Genomic DNA, 16,556 nt, shown 5'->3' on the forward strand with positions numbered 1-16,556 from the left:
ATAAAATAAAATAAAATAAAATAAAATAAAATAAAATAAAATAAAATTTTAGAAAGTCCCTCAGATAATTGTATCCTGCAAAATCAAATTCACGGTTAACTTTTTTTTTTTTCCCTGACAAGGACAGTTTCAACGTTTATTTATTTTTGGGACAGAGAGAGACAGAGCATGAAGGGGGGAGGGGCAGAGAGAGAGGGAGTCACAGAATCGGAAGCAGGCTCCAGGCTCTGAGCCATCAGCCCAGAGCCTGACGCGGGGCTCGAACTCACGGACCGCGAGATCGTGACCTGGCTGAAGTCGGACGCTTAACTGACTGCGCCACCCAGGTGCCCCATCCTGACAAGGACAGTTTCATTGATGGTTATGCCCATGAAAATGAAAAAGAAAAATGAAGATTGGAAGTTAGCCTTAATATGTCTGTGTTTGCATTAATGCCTCCATGACATAGGAGGACCTCCACTGAGGAAAAACAAGAGATGACATTTACAGTCACAGAAGGGAAACAATATATTCTATAAGTAATAAGTTAAAAAAATTTAAATACATCTTATCTTTTCAGTTACACATGGTTAATGTGACTCTTTTTGGTAAAAGATCATTTTCTTTTACTTGATTTGTAATAAAAGAGCCTTATACTCACTCCAGAAACCGTGTATTGTCTACAGATGCTGGGACTGTTCAGGCAGCACTCTGCATTAGGGACATGGCTGCTAGATCGAGTTAAATTGTGTGGATTTGAATCTTTGCTCATACAACTTAAGTACACATGAGCCATCAAATCAAGTTATTGACATGCAGCGTCCTCACTGCAGAATGGGTATAATAAGGGTAGTTACTCTCACTTTTCATAAGATTAAGCGTAATGCATGCAAAATGCCTAGAAGGCAATCTGACATCTTAGTAGCAGTAGAGGTAGACAGGGTGGCTGATGCTGTTGCTACCTTCATTATAAACATTGTGCTAGCTTGTCTATTACCTGGAAGAAAGGTAGGCTTTATCATCAGCTCCTGGGAAAGAGGATTCAGAGTTGCCTAAGGCAACTAAAACCAATGAGGCCGTTATATCTAAGCAACTTCTTACGATACATCCATTTGAAAAGTTTAGTCGATGAGTCTATGTTTACAAGCCTGGATGGCGAGCAAAGAAAACATGATCTGAAATGATGGAAATACATTACAAATGTAAGTTCTTTGACACTTAAGAGTTTTTAAAATATTTTTATTTTGTGTTTCATAAACTCTTCTCTTTTTTTTTTTTTTTTTTTTTTTACCATTTATTGAAATGCCCCATCAGGCTCTAATGCCTTTAATAGATTCAGAGAAGGTAGTTCATCAGGTGGTAGATGGTCTCACCGGATTGAATACAGTCATAGCCAACACTGGCGGAAATGCCAAAGTCACTGGTAACGCCCTTTTCTGTAGAGAATAATATGTTCCCCAAAGGTTTGGCTCTATGATAACAAGTGAGAAAAAATAGCCACAGATTGCCCCAAAAGATTTAAACATGTGTGTTTGTGGGGGTGTAGGATTAGCCATACATTCCTAGCCATCACTTGTTATTACTGTGAGTATGAATTACACTCTTACTCACTCAACTTCCCATGATTTCTGAACACCGCAGTTCTGAGGTAGTCAGTTTTGTAGGGCATAGCATGTTTGGGCACTTTTGCCATATTGAAACATTTCAGCTTCTTTCTGTACACAGATTTTAATAGCCAAGTTTCCAAGGATTTTATAAGAAACACTTGACTTTCTAACTTTAGATAAACCAAATGCTATTCTAAAAATACTTTGCATGGTCTGACTTAGGTACATTTTGAAGTAAAATCCAATTAAGCTCTCCTAATCAAATAAATGAATTCATTTATGATTTGCTCGAATAGAGCCCATGGTGTTATATCACAGCACCAAAGTGAGATTCCTATGGAAAAATATCACTCATTCTTAACTGTTTTAAATTTTTTCACCTTTTAAATGTGCAAAACTAAAGTGCTTATGGTAAACCTGAATAGAATATACAGTCCCAAGTGAATGAGCATTCCTTTTTTTTTTTGTAATGTTTGTTTATTTCTGAGAGAGAGAGAGAGATAGGACACAAGCAGGGGAGGGGCAGAGAGAGACGGAGACACAGAATCCGAAGCGGGCTCCAGGCTCCGAGCTGTCAGCACACAGACCCACACGGGGCTCAAACTCATGAACCTTGAGATCATGACCTGAGCTGAAGTCAGACACTTAACTGAGTGAGGCACCCAGGTGCCCTGTGAGTGACCGTTTTTAAGAGAATATGAAGGCATCTAAGTCAGGTTTGTTCTGCTTTTGGGAGCTGTATTTTCCCAACATATTTGGTTAACTTTTATCCAATAATTTATCAACCAGTTTTCTGCCCCACTCTTTCTCTCTCCTTCTAGAACTTCAATTACAAGTATGTTAAACTGCTTGATATCATCCCATAGGAAATTATTAGGCTGTTGTTGTTGTCTCTTTTTCCTTTGTTTTCAGATTGGATCCTTTTCAGTGAACTATCTTCATGGTAACTGACCCATCTGCCATTTTTAATCTGCAAAGCTTATTTATATCAGATACTATAGTTTTCAATCCAGACAATCCCAGAGTCTCCATCAGATTGTTTTTTTTATTATTTTCATTTCTTATTAAGATTCCATCTGTTTATGATGCTAACATACTTTAAGTCCCTGCAGATATACTTTCTTAACGTTTATTTATTTATTTTTGAAAGAAAAAGAGGGGGTACGTGTGTGCGTGTGAGCATGCAGGGGAGGGTAGAGAGAGAAAGAGAGAGAGAATCTCAGGCAGGATCTGCACTGTCAGCACAGAGCCAGATGTGGGGCTTGAACTCACAAACCGTGAGATCATGACCTGAGCCCAAATCAAGTGTTGGACTCTTAACCGACTGAGCCACCCAGGTGCCCCAAGTGCATGAAGATATATTAAATAGGTGCTTTAAGTCCTTATGCATTATTTTCAACATTTGGGTCATCTCAGGATCAGATCCTATTTCTATTTGTTTTTTCTTTCCTTGTTTGATTAGGGGTCATGTCGTTCTGAGTTATGCATATGTAGTTATTTTTTTTATTTATGCTGGACATTGTGCACAAAATGATGCATGGATTATGTCCTTCCTTCCAAATGTGCTGGAGTTTGTTCTGGTGGGCTTTTAAACTAATTGTACATCCTTTGGGTGTTGCCATCAGTTTCATTCTTTTTTAGAGGAGATCTATTCAGTCTTAGTCCTACCATGTTTTTGCTCTTAGTTCTAGCATGTTACACTTGTTTTAGGGAATGGTACATATTCATAATGCATGGGGCTTTCTGGGCATCTGTGAAATGTCCCAAGGGCACAGTAAGAGCTCTGACTGGCCAGATGTCCAGTGTTTCTCAGTAGGGTATGACTTCTAGTATCATGGGTCCACTCTCAACTCTGCAGCAGAAGGTTGTTGTGTCAATGGGTCTCACCTGTTCTCATCTGCCTGACCCTGACCCAAGTCACCCAGTGAACGTCCACAGACTTATGGGGCTCTCCCATTTTCAGCCAGCCATTCTCAGATTCCATGTTCTGTGAGTTCTGTTTCAGTAGCCTAGAACAATTTGTTGCATCACCTCACCAAGCCACCATACCACCTGAGTTCCACTTTCCGACTGTGCCGTAAGAAAAATATACCAGGAGATTATGGGCTCACCTCATGGATTCCTTTTCTCCTATGGAACACAGTCATGCACTGTCTGTTGTTTAATAAGATAAATGTCTCATATATTTTGTTGTTTTACAGTTGTCCCCAGAAAGAAGGCTAGCCTACTGGCATTCAACATGTCATGGAGCAAAGTGGATCTCTTGTTTAATTTTAATAATCTTCAAATATATTCTGGACAGACAATTCCCAGGCGGAGTATAGAGGGAAAGGTTTAGACGAAGCGTAAATGTAGGTTACAGAAGTCATGTACAACTTTGAGGTACCATATTATAGAGTAGAAAATACTCTGGTTTGGGTGAGAAAGATGTGCTGTCATGCAGATTGTAATATTCAAATTCTCCAAGAGAGGGGGAAACTGAGAACATTGTGTCTGAGTAACACTGTGTCTACTAATTTAGAGTCACATACTTTAGCCAATACAGGAAAGTGTCATCCTGTAGCTCACAGTGGCAGGTGGCATCCCACCATTACTATTCAATCATATTTGAGTAAAGTCAACTTCTTTAGGGCCTAATCTTAATATTTACAGTAACTCGATATTTACGCTAACTTAATATTATGCTAACTTGATTGTGAGAAGGTGATTTGCAATAAAAAAAAATACCTTGGGTTATTATATACACACATCTCTTTACCTAGATATAGATACCTCTAGGATAATCTATTACTCTGATGAGATTATATGCACACATATATATATATATATGCATACACATATATAAGGTATATATATTCACATATACACGTACATATATAGGATTGTATTTCCTATATGATTTTATGAGATTATAAGTAATAGTCTGATTATATCGATACATATATATTCTTTTCTATTATTCTATATAATACATATAACAAATATATTATTCTATATATTAAATGAGACATGAGCAGATACCAGTGAAGACGGCACAGAGAAAACGAAGATGAAGAAAACTTAGTTTATATTTCTGGTACTGATATTGTTTCAGTTTATTCAAGTCGGTCAAATTCTATAGCAAGTGTTTCATTCATGGAAAGATGGATATTTAATTTGTGTCCTCATTTTAGACTCAAACATTAAGTAGCTGAGAAGTTTGTATGAAAAAAAACACATTTGGAACATTTAACGTCTTATCTGTCTGAATTCTAAGTCAGTTACTTTCTGGGCTCTAAACAAACTTGTGATACCGCATCCCACCTTGGCTGAAGGCAGGAATCGCCAATACTTGGCATGGTGAGGTATGCATGGTGTTTCTACTGGACTTACCGAGGCATCCTGCCGTGTCCACTTACGCCTCTCAAATACTAACGCACAGAAAATTCTCCCCAAAACATTATGCACAAAATCAGCCAGGTTCTTTCATAATACCTGCTTTGGACAGGGGCCACCAAGAGATTGGAAATAAGATGTGAAGTGAAGACTATCTCGCCCGCAGAAGTTACAGTCAGGGATTTACACCCTTCTACTCACTGTTCCTTTTCCGGAGCTGTTCATTACCAGCGACCACACAATGCCACCAAATCCCACAGAGATTATTATCAGAAGATCAGAAACCTCTTCTAGGTTATAAACATTCAAAAGGCAAGGATCTGGGTTAGATGACCTGTTGAGCACTCAGAACACCTCCATACACCCAGCCATGAGTTTGGATGATCCCCTTACACAAGTTGGAGGAAAGTAGTATAGTGACACAAAGGTTCCACCTCTAGGATGTCTGTGGAAATCACTGGCCATTTTAGAATGAATTACATGGTTCCAAGTGCACAGGTTGACTTTCAGGCCTGACCGTACTCACCTTCACAGACGGGCTGCAGTCCTGACCATGAGCCATTGAGCAAACACGTCCGCTCAGGAGAGCCCCTCAGCTGATAACCCATCTCACAGGAGAAACGGAGAAGGCTCTTGGCCTTGAGTTCATCTCCAAGCCGGGATCCATGCGCTGGGGTCCCCGGATCCCCACAAAATCCAGGATCATTTCCTATTGAACGCAGACACAAATGGTAATACAGAATACTGTTAGACTTGTTTACCACAGCTGCTAAGTTTAAGGAGACTGTGCATTACAGTCACACTGCATTCTGGAGATCTCCTAAGAAAGACTTTCTCAATTGTAGCACAAGTGGAGAACATTAAGAAATTGTTCCCGTGTGACTAAACAAACTAGCTTATTAAAATGCAGTATGGGGGCACCTGGGTGGCTTGGTCAGGTAAGCGTCCGACTTCAGCTCAGGTCATGATCTCACGGTCCGTGAGTTCGAGCCCCGCGTCAGGCTCTGTGCTGACCGCTCAGAGGCTGGAGCCTGTTTCAGATTCTGTGTCTCCCTCTCTCTCTGCCCCTCCCCTGTTCATGCTCTGTCTCTCTCTGTCCCAAAAATAAATAAACATTAAAAAAAAATTAAAAAAAAATGCAGTACGACAACAGTTTATATTCTCTGGAAGAAGTAAAATCCTGGGAATGATGAACGCAGGGATTGTCCACTGGATGCATCAGTACAGATAATGAAAGGGAAATGGGACTAAGTTGTATTGTGTAAGAACCAATCAAATGAGAGGTTTGGTTCTTCTCAATTATGTCCAGAGCTGCTGACTCACTGACTTTTATTTATTTACTTAAGAATTATTCATGAAAGAATTAAGATGACGTTGTTTTCAAAGGGGGTCGATGGAATTATCAATTACCGAGACAGAAAAGATGTGGAAGAACTGAAAGGAGGTACGGAGAAGGAATCAAGAATGACCAGGGACAAACTGAGTCCAGGTAGGCAGGCCTCTTGGCCAAGGTGAAAAAGAACTCCCAGGACTCCCACAGGAGGAAATGGGAAGTGACTGGCACTTGAAGGTATTGATGAAGATTGGAGATGACCAGATGGCACACTGGCGTGTCTGTACCATGACACCACATCGTAAGCAATTCCTCACCTGTACAGTGGGGTAGCGCCCCACTCCAGTGACTATCCTCTTGACACACTCTAGTGCTGTTGCCTACAAGATCACGGCTCCCTTTGCACGCGTAGTGAACTACGGCACCATACGTAAATAGTTCTCCAGTTAGGATAGCATTGGCAGGAACCCCTGGGTGTCCACATGATATAGCTTAGGAAAAAAAAAAAAATAAAATAAATGATTACATCAGTCCTGTTGAAGTGCTTATGTTGGTAAGTCTCCCATACAGACACCCATACAAACATCACCTATAAAATGAAAAGAGCCTAAATATACTGGCAAATGCCTGCAGTGCCCCATAAATGGAAAATACCATGTTCCAGATGACAGTCCCCCTCCTAAATATCCATATATTACTGAACACAAAGAAAGGGTCTGTCAGTGAATCTTGTTTTAGCTTTGTTTTATCTTAAGGTAGTCTTGCTTAAGATAAAAATTTCCATGTAGGCTTTCAAAGTCATTCTACCTACATTTTTTCTCCACCTGCCCTTAACTTTATTAAAAAAAAAATCAGTATTATATTATACAAAATGTTACAAGTTACCTAGATTCCTGAAAACTATTTCCACGCAACTCTACAAGTATATGACTATTACTATGACAATCTTATACTGGTTTCTGGGGAGAAAAGTCTGTTGTATCTGCTTAATCTTCCAGTCTGTGGACCCAGGAAGACCCTTTTAACAATTTTCCTTGGAATAGGTGGTGGTCTAACATGTTGAATTAGTAGTGATAAAAAATTAGCGATTAACCTTCCCTCAGTATATTCTATACAATAATTTCAGCCTTCCCGTTCACTTCTTTAAAATGATGCCAAGTCAGGCCTATAATCCACTCATAAATTATCCTTAAGAAGGAAAATTCCGGAATCCACATTAACGTAGGCTAGTGAAGATCTAGCTCTCCTTTTCTGTAAAGTCCCAGCTTCGGATTCACAGTGGACAAATTTTGTGCGGCACACAACTCTGGCAGGACTCAGGCTACAGACAAATCATTCAAAGCCCACTGATGTAACACCCGAGCGTCACTGCATTTGATCACTGGCAACCTAAAAGTGATATCAACCAGAGAGGCAGATTTAAAAGGTGGAAACACATTAGGCATCCCCTGAGTCACATTCGCCCTTATATCGATATGGTCTTACGCTGACATCCATTCATTGGTGAACGAGATTCTATCTAGACGGAGTCCTAAAAGGAAGCCAATTAGGGCCGAATTAGTAAACGGTTGGCAAATGACCAGTTCCAGGTGAAATGAGAAGAGAAAAAAAAGCAGCGAGACAATAGCAGGAACAAGAGAGATGAAGCTTAGCAGCCGTAGCCCAAGTACAAGCAAAGGGCCCCTCGGAGAACCTGTATCCCCAGGCTCATGGTAATTCCGACTGTTAATGACAGCAAGCGGTGGGAACCAGCCACCCAGGAGGATGAGAGTCACTTCCAACCTAGTTCCCGGAGATCTGGAGCACACTGGCATCATTACAAAAACGAATGGAAGTCTCACATCAACCAGGGAAGATGCAAAAGAAATGTGTGGGGAGGCAGAGACAGGAAAACTAACGTCTCTGACAAATTCCCGTGTGTGAAGGCCTAGAAAACCAGAAAGCAGCCAACACATGATGACGATTGTAATCAATTTATAGATGCATTGTTGAGCGTATGAAGCCGTGCATTTGATTCTGAGAGAAGTCAGGCTTTCTCCATAGAAATTAATTCTCTCATTACAATTAGAACTCGAGACGAGTTTCCATGTAGATTGGGAGGCTTGTGAGGGACACTGAAGGACAGGACAAACAATCTCCAGGACTAATTTATTCTAAAAATGTACTAAAAACGCTATAATGCAAGAGGTAAGACAGATTATCACTTTTTTTTTCCAGTAAATTCAATTTAAGGTGTAATTGTCAGTTCCCACATCCGCTATGCACATAAAATGAATACGAAGAAGATGACATTTTGATTTTAAGGACTGTTTTGTTTCCGAATGATTTTTAAAAGGCCAAAAAGACCCCTTTTCCTAAACCGTCAGACTGTTTGAAAAAGAGGATGTCTTTAAGCTAATGGACAATATGGTCTATCAAGTTAAAAGAAGGGAAGACTGAAAGCTATTTGGGGAAAATGTATTCTTGTTCATCTACATGGTCTACAAATACTGATAATGTCGTGAGAGGGGCCACATAATGATGACCTATAATTGTGTCTGCCTAGAAATACTGCCTCCGTTCTTTAGGGCAATATGCTTTCCTCTTAATCATATGGGTCAGGAGGAGGATACGGTCAAGAATCGATCGTCCCTGTTGTAATAAGCAAACACAGACTGAGTCCAACCACTGCCCCAAACACTGGCTCTGCTTCCTTCTGAAGCTGGTGTCAGAATTTGCTCGCGTCCCCTCTCCTTTCGTGACCCTTGAACTTGTCTGAGTTGCATTTTGTGATTTCTGGCCAATCAATAAAGATATCATAATAACTTACACAATCTGTAAAGACTTAATTTTTTTTTCTTTACTCTTTTGTTCTGCTCCTGGTCTTACAGGGCTCTGTGGCGCAAGAATCCAAGATACCCCTCACTTACTCAAACACTTGGGTAAAGACCGATCCCATAAGCCATTCGCCGTACAGGTTAAGGCAGAAGATCCCAACAAGTAGAATCCCTTCTTGCAATGATACATGATACTCATTCCGTATTCAAAACTCTCAGGGAAATTCTGTTGCCCGTGACGAATGGCGTTTTCCACAAAGCCTGGATCTGAGCAGTTCACCACTAGGGGAAAAAGAAAAAGTTACACATCATTTAGATACACTGATAAGCAAAACAGATCTGCAAAGAGGCTCCACTCATCATTTTAGAAAGGCTGGAAGATGACACCATCACAGCTGAGGTTTGTCATAAATGTTCTTCCCTTGACAGATTCTACTTACTGCTGGGGGCCAATATGCTTCAAAAACTGTCAAGCAATGTACCTGCTACTACGGCAGTTTTTACAACATGAGACCGATTCCCTGTATTTATTTCCTAATAACAGACTTCTTCAATATAAAGTCTAAAAATGGTTCTCTTGGTTAAGATGTTATGTCAGGAAAATGTTAAAACAACCCGCCGAAATTAGTTTAGTTTAAATATTCTTATTCGCATGTAATGTTTCAGGACAGTCGGTGACACACTAATCCCTCCCCCCCACCCCCTGCCTGCATTAATTAATGCTTCAATATGTGTGCCTAAAGTAATTTCTGCTATACGTGGAATGCAAACAAAAATGACAATTCTTCCATCAACGCTTAATAGAAATGTAAATCAAGCCAGCCTCTGATTTCAGCCTCTTCCCCCTTTAGAAACAGCCCCGCAGTGAAACAGTCCGCTGTGGCACTCAGGACATGCTCTGGTTAATCCGAATGGCACTCTATTAGCCTGAATGCCTGTTGGCATCTGTAAGGGAATTAGCAATGTGCTTTCGCAGGTGCAGAGGAAAAGAAAGAACCCCTGATTATCTCAGGCTTTGACCCACCACACCAGTGAATGACACAGCTGCTGTGAAAGCTGCACTCTCTCCAGATATTTCTGGCTCAGAAAGGGGCTGCTGAACTAATTCTCAGGCAGTCGGTGCACGTCACGGGTCCCAGTGGCTGGGAGCAAAGCCTTTCCTTATCTGCGCATTTGATTTCCGCTTGGTAGTAAGCAAGGTGGAGGGCAGAATGGACAATTAAATTACAAAGACCCCTTTGAGTGCCGTCACATCGTAGTCTATGCTTTTTAGAACAGTCCTGAGTTGAGAGAAGAAAGATTCAAGTTCTCCTGAGCCAAAAAAGCCCCTGTGTATGGAGCACGGCAAACACTGCAGGCTAAAATTATAACCGGACCCACTGACATAGCAGGGATTACCCGCCTGGAGAAAGTCTAACGTACTAGAAAGACTGATGATTTTTATAACCCGGCGTTTCGAGTTGTGTGTCCAGCCCAGGAGACAGAGACAGTTTGCTAGCGATACACCTTCATAAGCAGCAAAGTGCTTCTCCCTGGCCGGCATGCCGCAGGCACTCTGTGTTCCCGTTCCTGTCCACGTTCCTGTCCATGTTCCTCTCGGCAGCCAGTCCGAAACATGGCATCGGGGTCTTCCGTCGTGGACGGAGTGAGCCAGGTCCCGGACGCCTCCGCCAGGACACCCAGCAGATCCCCAGTGCTTCACAGGACTCCGCACGCCCTGGTTGAGCTCCTACTTTTCTCTTCTGTACTTTCGTGTTTTGCCCCGGCTTTCTTCGGTATAGGCCAATCGCGTGGTGGATGAGAAACAGGAAATGTACAGAGCAACTGTCATGCAGGGTCCAGAGCTCAACAGGAGGACCCAGCTGGAGATGAGAACACGGAGAAGAGGGAGGCCATTGGCAGAGAGGTAGTAATTAGTGATGCTGAGATCCCAACTGCCTCCTTCTCTCTGCAGGCCAAGGGATGGGCTGTTGTCTGAGTTCCTCCATGGCCAGAGGACGAGGATTTAGATTACTCGACTTCCATGCCCAGTGGCTTTGAAACCCTGGGCTTGGTTTCTCCCCGATGGCCCCTCTTGCCCATGCGGAGGAGAGACAGGAGTGCCCTCATTACCAGCAGCCACTGTGGGACTTGGGCTGCACAGAATCGTCTACAAGGAGCACCGGAGTGCTGAGTCCCAGGCACCTTCCCTTTCTTTCACCCACTTCATCACCCTTCAAAGGTGCTTCACTTTATGAAGAAGTAAAAATGCTTCACAGTGATCATCGTTGTCTGAGCGCCAATGGGGAAAACTGAATTGTTCCTTATGTTCTAAGAGTTACGTCTACAAAACCCTAAATCTGCTCGTACATTTCTTCGGTCTCGTCCTATCACATCATTCCTGGGCAGCTGCAGTCAGACACACCCATTTCCATTCCTTCCGATTTATTTCGGAGGCTCCAGTAGGAGATTCGGCTGTGTATTTCTGCTGGGGGTAGGAATAACTTGATTTAGCAGTCTGTGCCACAGGGGGCTCTGAGATGGTCCGTGCCGCGGTCGCACGAGGGTGTGCTTGGCCACATGGAAGGCGGGCTGCCCGCCGGAAGAATTTGCGGGTGTCTGCGAACAGCTCTTCCATCCAGGTCCTTCCCCCACTTTTGCACGGGCTCCCCGTCTCGGGGTCCCACGGGCCCAGGCCCTCGTGAGTTGCAACCGTGAGCTGTCAGCAGGGTGGAGGGGATCAAATTCCTTCGATGTTCTCCTCATGTGTGAAATGACCCACGAGGTTGATGAAGACCAGCCAGACCTGCTGCAAAGACCTGACCTTCTATGTTTGCCACATGGAGCCCAGGAGAGGGTAACACCCGGGAGAGAAACCAGTATCTCACGGTGGAGCTCTTCATCTGGTCTTAAGCTCTCACTAACCAACACACCGGGAGCCAACAGGTGGACTTGAGGTCCAGGTATTAAAATGTGATGCAGAACTAAATTCCATCAGGTAGAAGGAACGAGATGCCCTAGACGCTGGCCCAGGAGGGAGGAGTTCAAGAGGGGGCACAAAGTGTGTTCCCTGGGGACCCTTGGGTGTGTCAGAGGGCAAGGGAAGACATTAATATAATGATCAGTGGCACGCCTGAGGTCACAGGATGGTCACTCTAGAACTAAGTAAGGATTAGGGCTCCTGATTACCTGTCCAGTAAAGCATATTTATAAAAATGCATGAGTATTTCTTGATAACATGAATCCCAAAGGGATCCCCTCCACTGTCTTTTTTTGTTTTTTGTTTTTTGGAGAATAACTGCTATAAATTTTAGCTTCCAAAAATTCTGTAGAGGCTATGTATGGAGCCTCTTCTCTACACATAATCTTTATTCTTGGAGAAGTTATCTGGAAAAATATTTGAGCAACATAGAGAGACAAAAAACATTGCACATCTGGGGTGTCTGGGTGGCTCAGTTGGTTAAGCTTCCGACTTGGGCTCAGGTAGGTTCGAGCCCCGGGTCGGGCTCTGTGCTGACAGCTAGGAGCCTGGAGCCTGCTTCCGACTCTATGTCTCCCTCTCTTTCTGCCCCTCCCCCACCATGCTCTGTCTCTTTCTGTCTCTCAAAAATGAATGTTAAAAAAAATTTACAAATAGCACATCCTATGATTTCCGCTTTTCAACATGTATTCTCTTTCAAACTGTTTTGAGTAGTAACAGTCCATTTTATCCAACATTGCCCTAAATCTGCTCGTGCATTCTTTCTGTCCTGTCCTATTGAATCGGTCCTAAACAGCTGCAGTCAGACACAAATATCACCCTCATCTGAATATTGAGTGCATAGATAACCTGAGCAATGAAATATTATAATGCCAGTTTTTGAAACATGATTTGCTAATTATTGGATCCAATGTATTCCACCTTCAGTCTCTAAGAGCGATTCACTTTCCCTTGACGTGCTTCAAACTGTAGGACCCTGCAAAGCACTCAGCCTCTCAATCCTGTTCCGTCCAGACCAGCGTGGTCATGTGCCTGTGCACTGTCTCATTAGACGCCACCTCATTAACCGGCCCTAGTTTGTCGTGTGCTGGAATCAACATCCGCCCCACGTTCTTGATTCTGTACATAAACCCCAAAGCAATCACCATGTTTTCGTGTAAAACCTCTCTGATGATGGAAAATATGACAGATTTCTCCAGCTGTTCAAAACTAGAAACTGGACCATTTGCTTCTTCCAGGTCGTGGGAAAATAAAGAAAAAGGCACCATGAGAACGTGCCACAGTCACTAATAGCCGGGACCTGGGTGGTCTGGACAGTGAAACTCCTAAAATACTTTGCTAGGTTTGTTACGGATTTGATTCCACCCTGTTATTTGGCTGGGGCAATCTCTGAAGCCTTCAGTTGCTTCTGAATCGAATAATGGAATTCTGAATTCCGTCTCCGGTTCTCAGAAACAATTTTCATAATACATTCTTCTATTAAACACAAGAGATTTCTTTGTAGGCTTCTTATATCACTTGTCCGTTTATTAAAATTTATTAAGTAGCAATCAATATAAAGATTATAAGGCTTTACTTGGCAGGTGTCTGAGACGATTATAACAGCACCATGCAATTTAACCTCTATATCTAGAATCTGGTTCGAAGTAGGAAATCCAAAACAGAATCCAAAGTGCTTTTCAATCTTTGATGTCAACACTGTTGCCTACAGGCCTAGTGTTTTCATTTTTCACCACTTTATGGAGATAAGAGTGACGTGTGAAGAGCTGCACATAATTCATAGAAAACGGGATAAGTACGATCTGGGGATAAGTAGACACCCGGGAAACCATCTCCACCACGAAGGCCACAAACATCTCCTCTCAAAGGTTGGTTTCTGCAAAAAGTATAAATGACGAATCCTGACTTCTTAGCTGACAGCTTGCCTTGGACTACATTTTTGCCATCTGTATTTACTTTGAAAGGTAAGCCAGGGGGATGAAGTGTTTTTTTTTTTTTTTTTTTTTTAATTTCATTATAATTCTTACACTGAAAAGAAAAGTAAATAAAAAACAGTTTAAACTTTAAAACTAGGTTTTGGTTAATGCTAAGGCTAAGCTTTAGGTCATAACTTGAAAAACTGGAGGGGCGCCTGGGTGGCTCAGTTTGTTAAGCAACCACCTTTGGCTCAGGTCATGATCTCACAGTTTGTGAGTTTGAGCCCCGTGTCAGGCTCTGTGCTGACAGCTCAGAGCCTGGAGCCTGTTTCAGATTGTGCGTGTCTCCCTCTCTCTCTGCTCCTCCCCCACCCATACTGTCTTTCTCTCAAAAATAAACATTAAATATACATATGTGTTTATATATGTATATATATATAAACATAAAAATACTAAACATACAGATTTTCAAATGGCAGTAGGTGACATTCTGAGAACACAAGACAGCGAGTTTTCCATATATCTGGGAGGACAGCCCTGTTTCTGACTGTATCTCAGATCAAATACGCTTCAATGGTACATTCACGACCGTGTTCCCACTGTGACAGAAATGACAGGGAGAGACAGCATGCATGTGGGCGAGGAGGGTGGCTGATGGGCTGAATGTTACACTGGAAGAAGCCTATGTAGGTGAAATCGATAATAAACTATCATTATTTCATTGGTGCTGGACAAAACAGAGTGGCAGATGTAGGAGGTGTAAACGCAGAGAGGTTTAGTGGCAGCATGGGGACTAGACAGTGGGACGTCCTAACAAACTTAGAATCCTGTGTGAAACACGCAAGACTCAAAAGCTACGGGCTTAACGATAAACAATTCCATTATCTACATCGCAATTGGTTTTAGGTTCTATTTGTGCTTGTAAACTCATACACATTTATGGGTGTCTTTGGTACACTTCTGACCGTACTTCGCCACGATATCAAGGTTTCACATCCAACCTTAAAAATATGTTGAAAAGTGATTTTTTTTTTTTTAATTTTTTTTTTCAACATTTATTTATTTTTGGGACAGAGAGAGACAGAGCATGAACGGGCGAGGGGCAGAGAGAGAGGGAGACACAGAATCGGAAACAGGCTCCAGGCTCTGAGCCATCAGCCCAGAGCCCGACGCGGGGCTCGAACTCACGGACCAGACCGTGAGATCGTGACCTGGCTGAAGTCGGATGCTTAACCGACTGTGCCACCCAGGCGCCCCGAAAAGTGATTTTTAAATAAAAAAATGGAGGGTATTTTTTTTCAGGTAGCTTCCTTAAGTTTACATTTTAAGCAAGTTTTATTTCTGGACAGCTATTCTAACAAGTCAGATGTGAGCTTGAAATTGGCAGAGAGAGCCATTATTTTAGGGTGCTCTTTAGCTAAAGCCACACAGAAGCAATCGTGTCCAAATTGCATAGGGATCGTGCAGGGAGCACAGAAACTTTAATTCTGTGGGTAGACTGGGCACTTGTTCAAAGCTTAATCTAGTTCTTGAAAAGGATCATGTATCATTGCTACAGTCCAGTCCCTGCCTCACTCAGGAACATGGAAAACATAGAGAGGATTCCACATAGAATTGATGCATAACATTAGAATATAAAGTTACTATACCGTTTCTCCATTTTTATTAAGAATTTTTTGTTTAGGGGCGCTTGGGTGGCTCAGTCGGTTAAGCATCCGAATCTTGATTTTGGCTCAGGTCATGAATTCATGGTCATGAGAGATCAAGCCTGGTTGGGCTCTGCACTGGGGCAGGCATGCTGCCTGCTTGGAGTTCGCTCTCTCTCTTCCTCTGTCCCCTCCCCTGCTCACACACACTCTCCCTCTCTCTCTCTCAAAAAAAAAAAAAATTGCTTTACTGAAATTCACCAAATCACAAACTGGCAAATAGTGAATATGGTAAAACCTTGGATTGTGAGTAACTTCTTCTGTGAGCATTTGCAAGACGAGCAAACATTTCTAATACATTTCAACTTGATAAAGCAGCGATGTCTTGTAATACGAGTAGGATGCGACGCCCAACGTCACATGATCACAACTGAGCCAATGGTTCTTGAAATCACTTTGATATACCAGGGCTTTGGATTACAAATACCGGCATGAATGATGCTTGCAAACCAAGGTTTTACTGTATATAATTCTTATTCCTTTTTATTTTTTCTGAGGTTTCACTTCCAAAAAATCCTCAGCAGAGTATACCTGGTAAGATGTAAATTGTTCCAATAAAAATTCTGAATCTACTGACAAGCACAGTGGTCACAGGAGTTTCTGACCGCCCTTTGCCCTAGGGGCTCAGTGATAGATCAAACCCGGTCATAAGAGATGACTTTCTTTCAATGACAGCTGTCCATGCAACACAGGACATGAGTCCCAAGCTCTCAATTCAGTCTACTGAGTGAGGCAGAAGGATACTCAGGGTGGCCCTGATGACTTCTGAACTTCACTTTCTGTGGTATCAGTGATTTACAATCAAAGGAAGGAGGGGGGAAGGAAGGAAGGAAGGAAGGAAGGAAGGAAGGAAGGAAGGAAGGAA

The 16,556-nt window shown here is 42.3% G+C and overlaps 1 protein-coding gene across 1 annotated transcript in view; it reads right to left on the reverse strand.

The window, feature by feature from the left end:
* Positions 1-16,556, reverse strand: part of CSMD1 (CUB and Sushi multiple domains 1) — a 1,645,367-nt gene that overhangs the window by 36,046 nt on the left and 1,592,765 nt on the right. Inside the window, exons 54-56 of the mRNA XM_040490416.1 lie at positions 9,204-9,392; positions 6,612-6,785; positions 5,488-5,670 (exon numbers count right to left, since the gene is read on the reverse strand). Coding sequence (XP_040346350.1) covers positions 5,488-5,670; positions 6,612-6,785; positions 9,204-9,392 — 546 coding nt within the window. The remainder of the gene's footprint in view (positions 1-5,487; positions 5,671-6,611; positions 6,786-9,203; positions 9,393-16,556) is intronic.

This window comes from Herpailurus yagouaroundi, unplaced genomic scaffold (assembly GCF_014898765.1).
Source record: "Herpailurus yagouaroundi ecotype Mexico unplaced genomic scaffold, PumYag 181, whole genome shotgun sequence".
NCBI classification, from domain to species: Eukaryota; Metazoa; Chordata; class Mammalia; order Carnivora; family Felidae; genus Herpailurus; species Herpailurus yagouaroundi.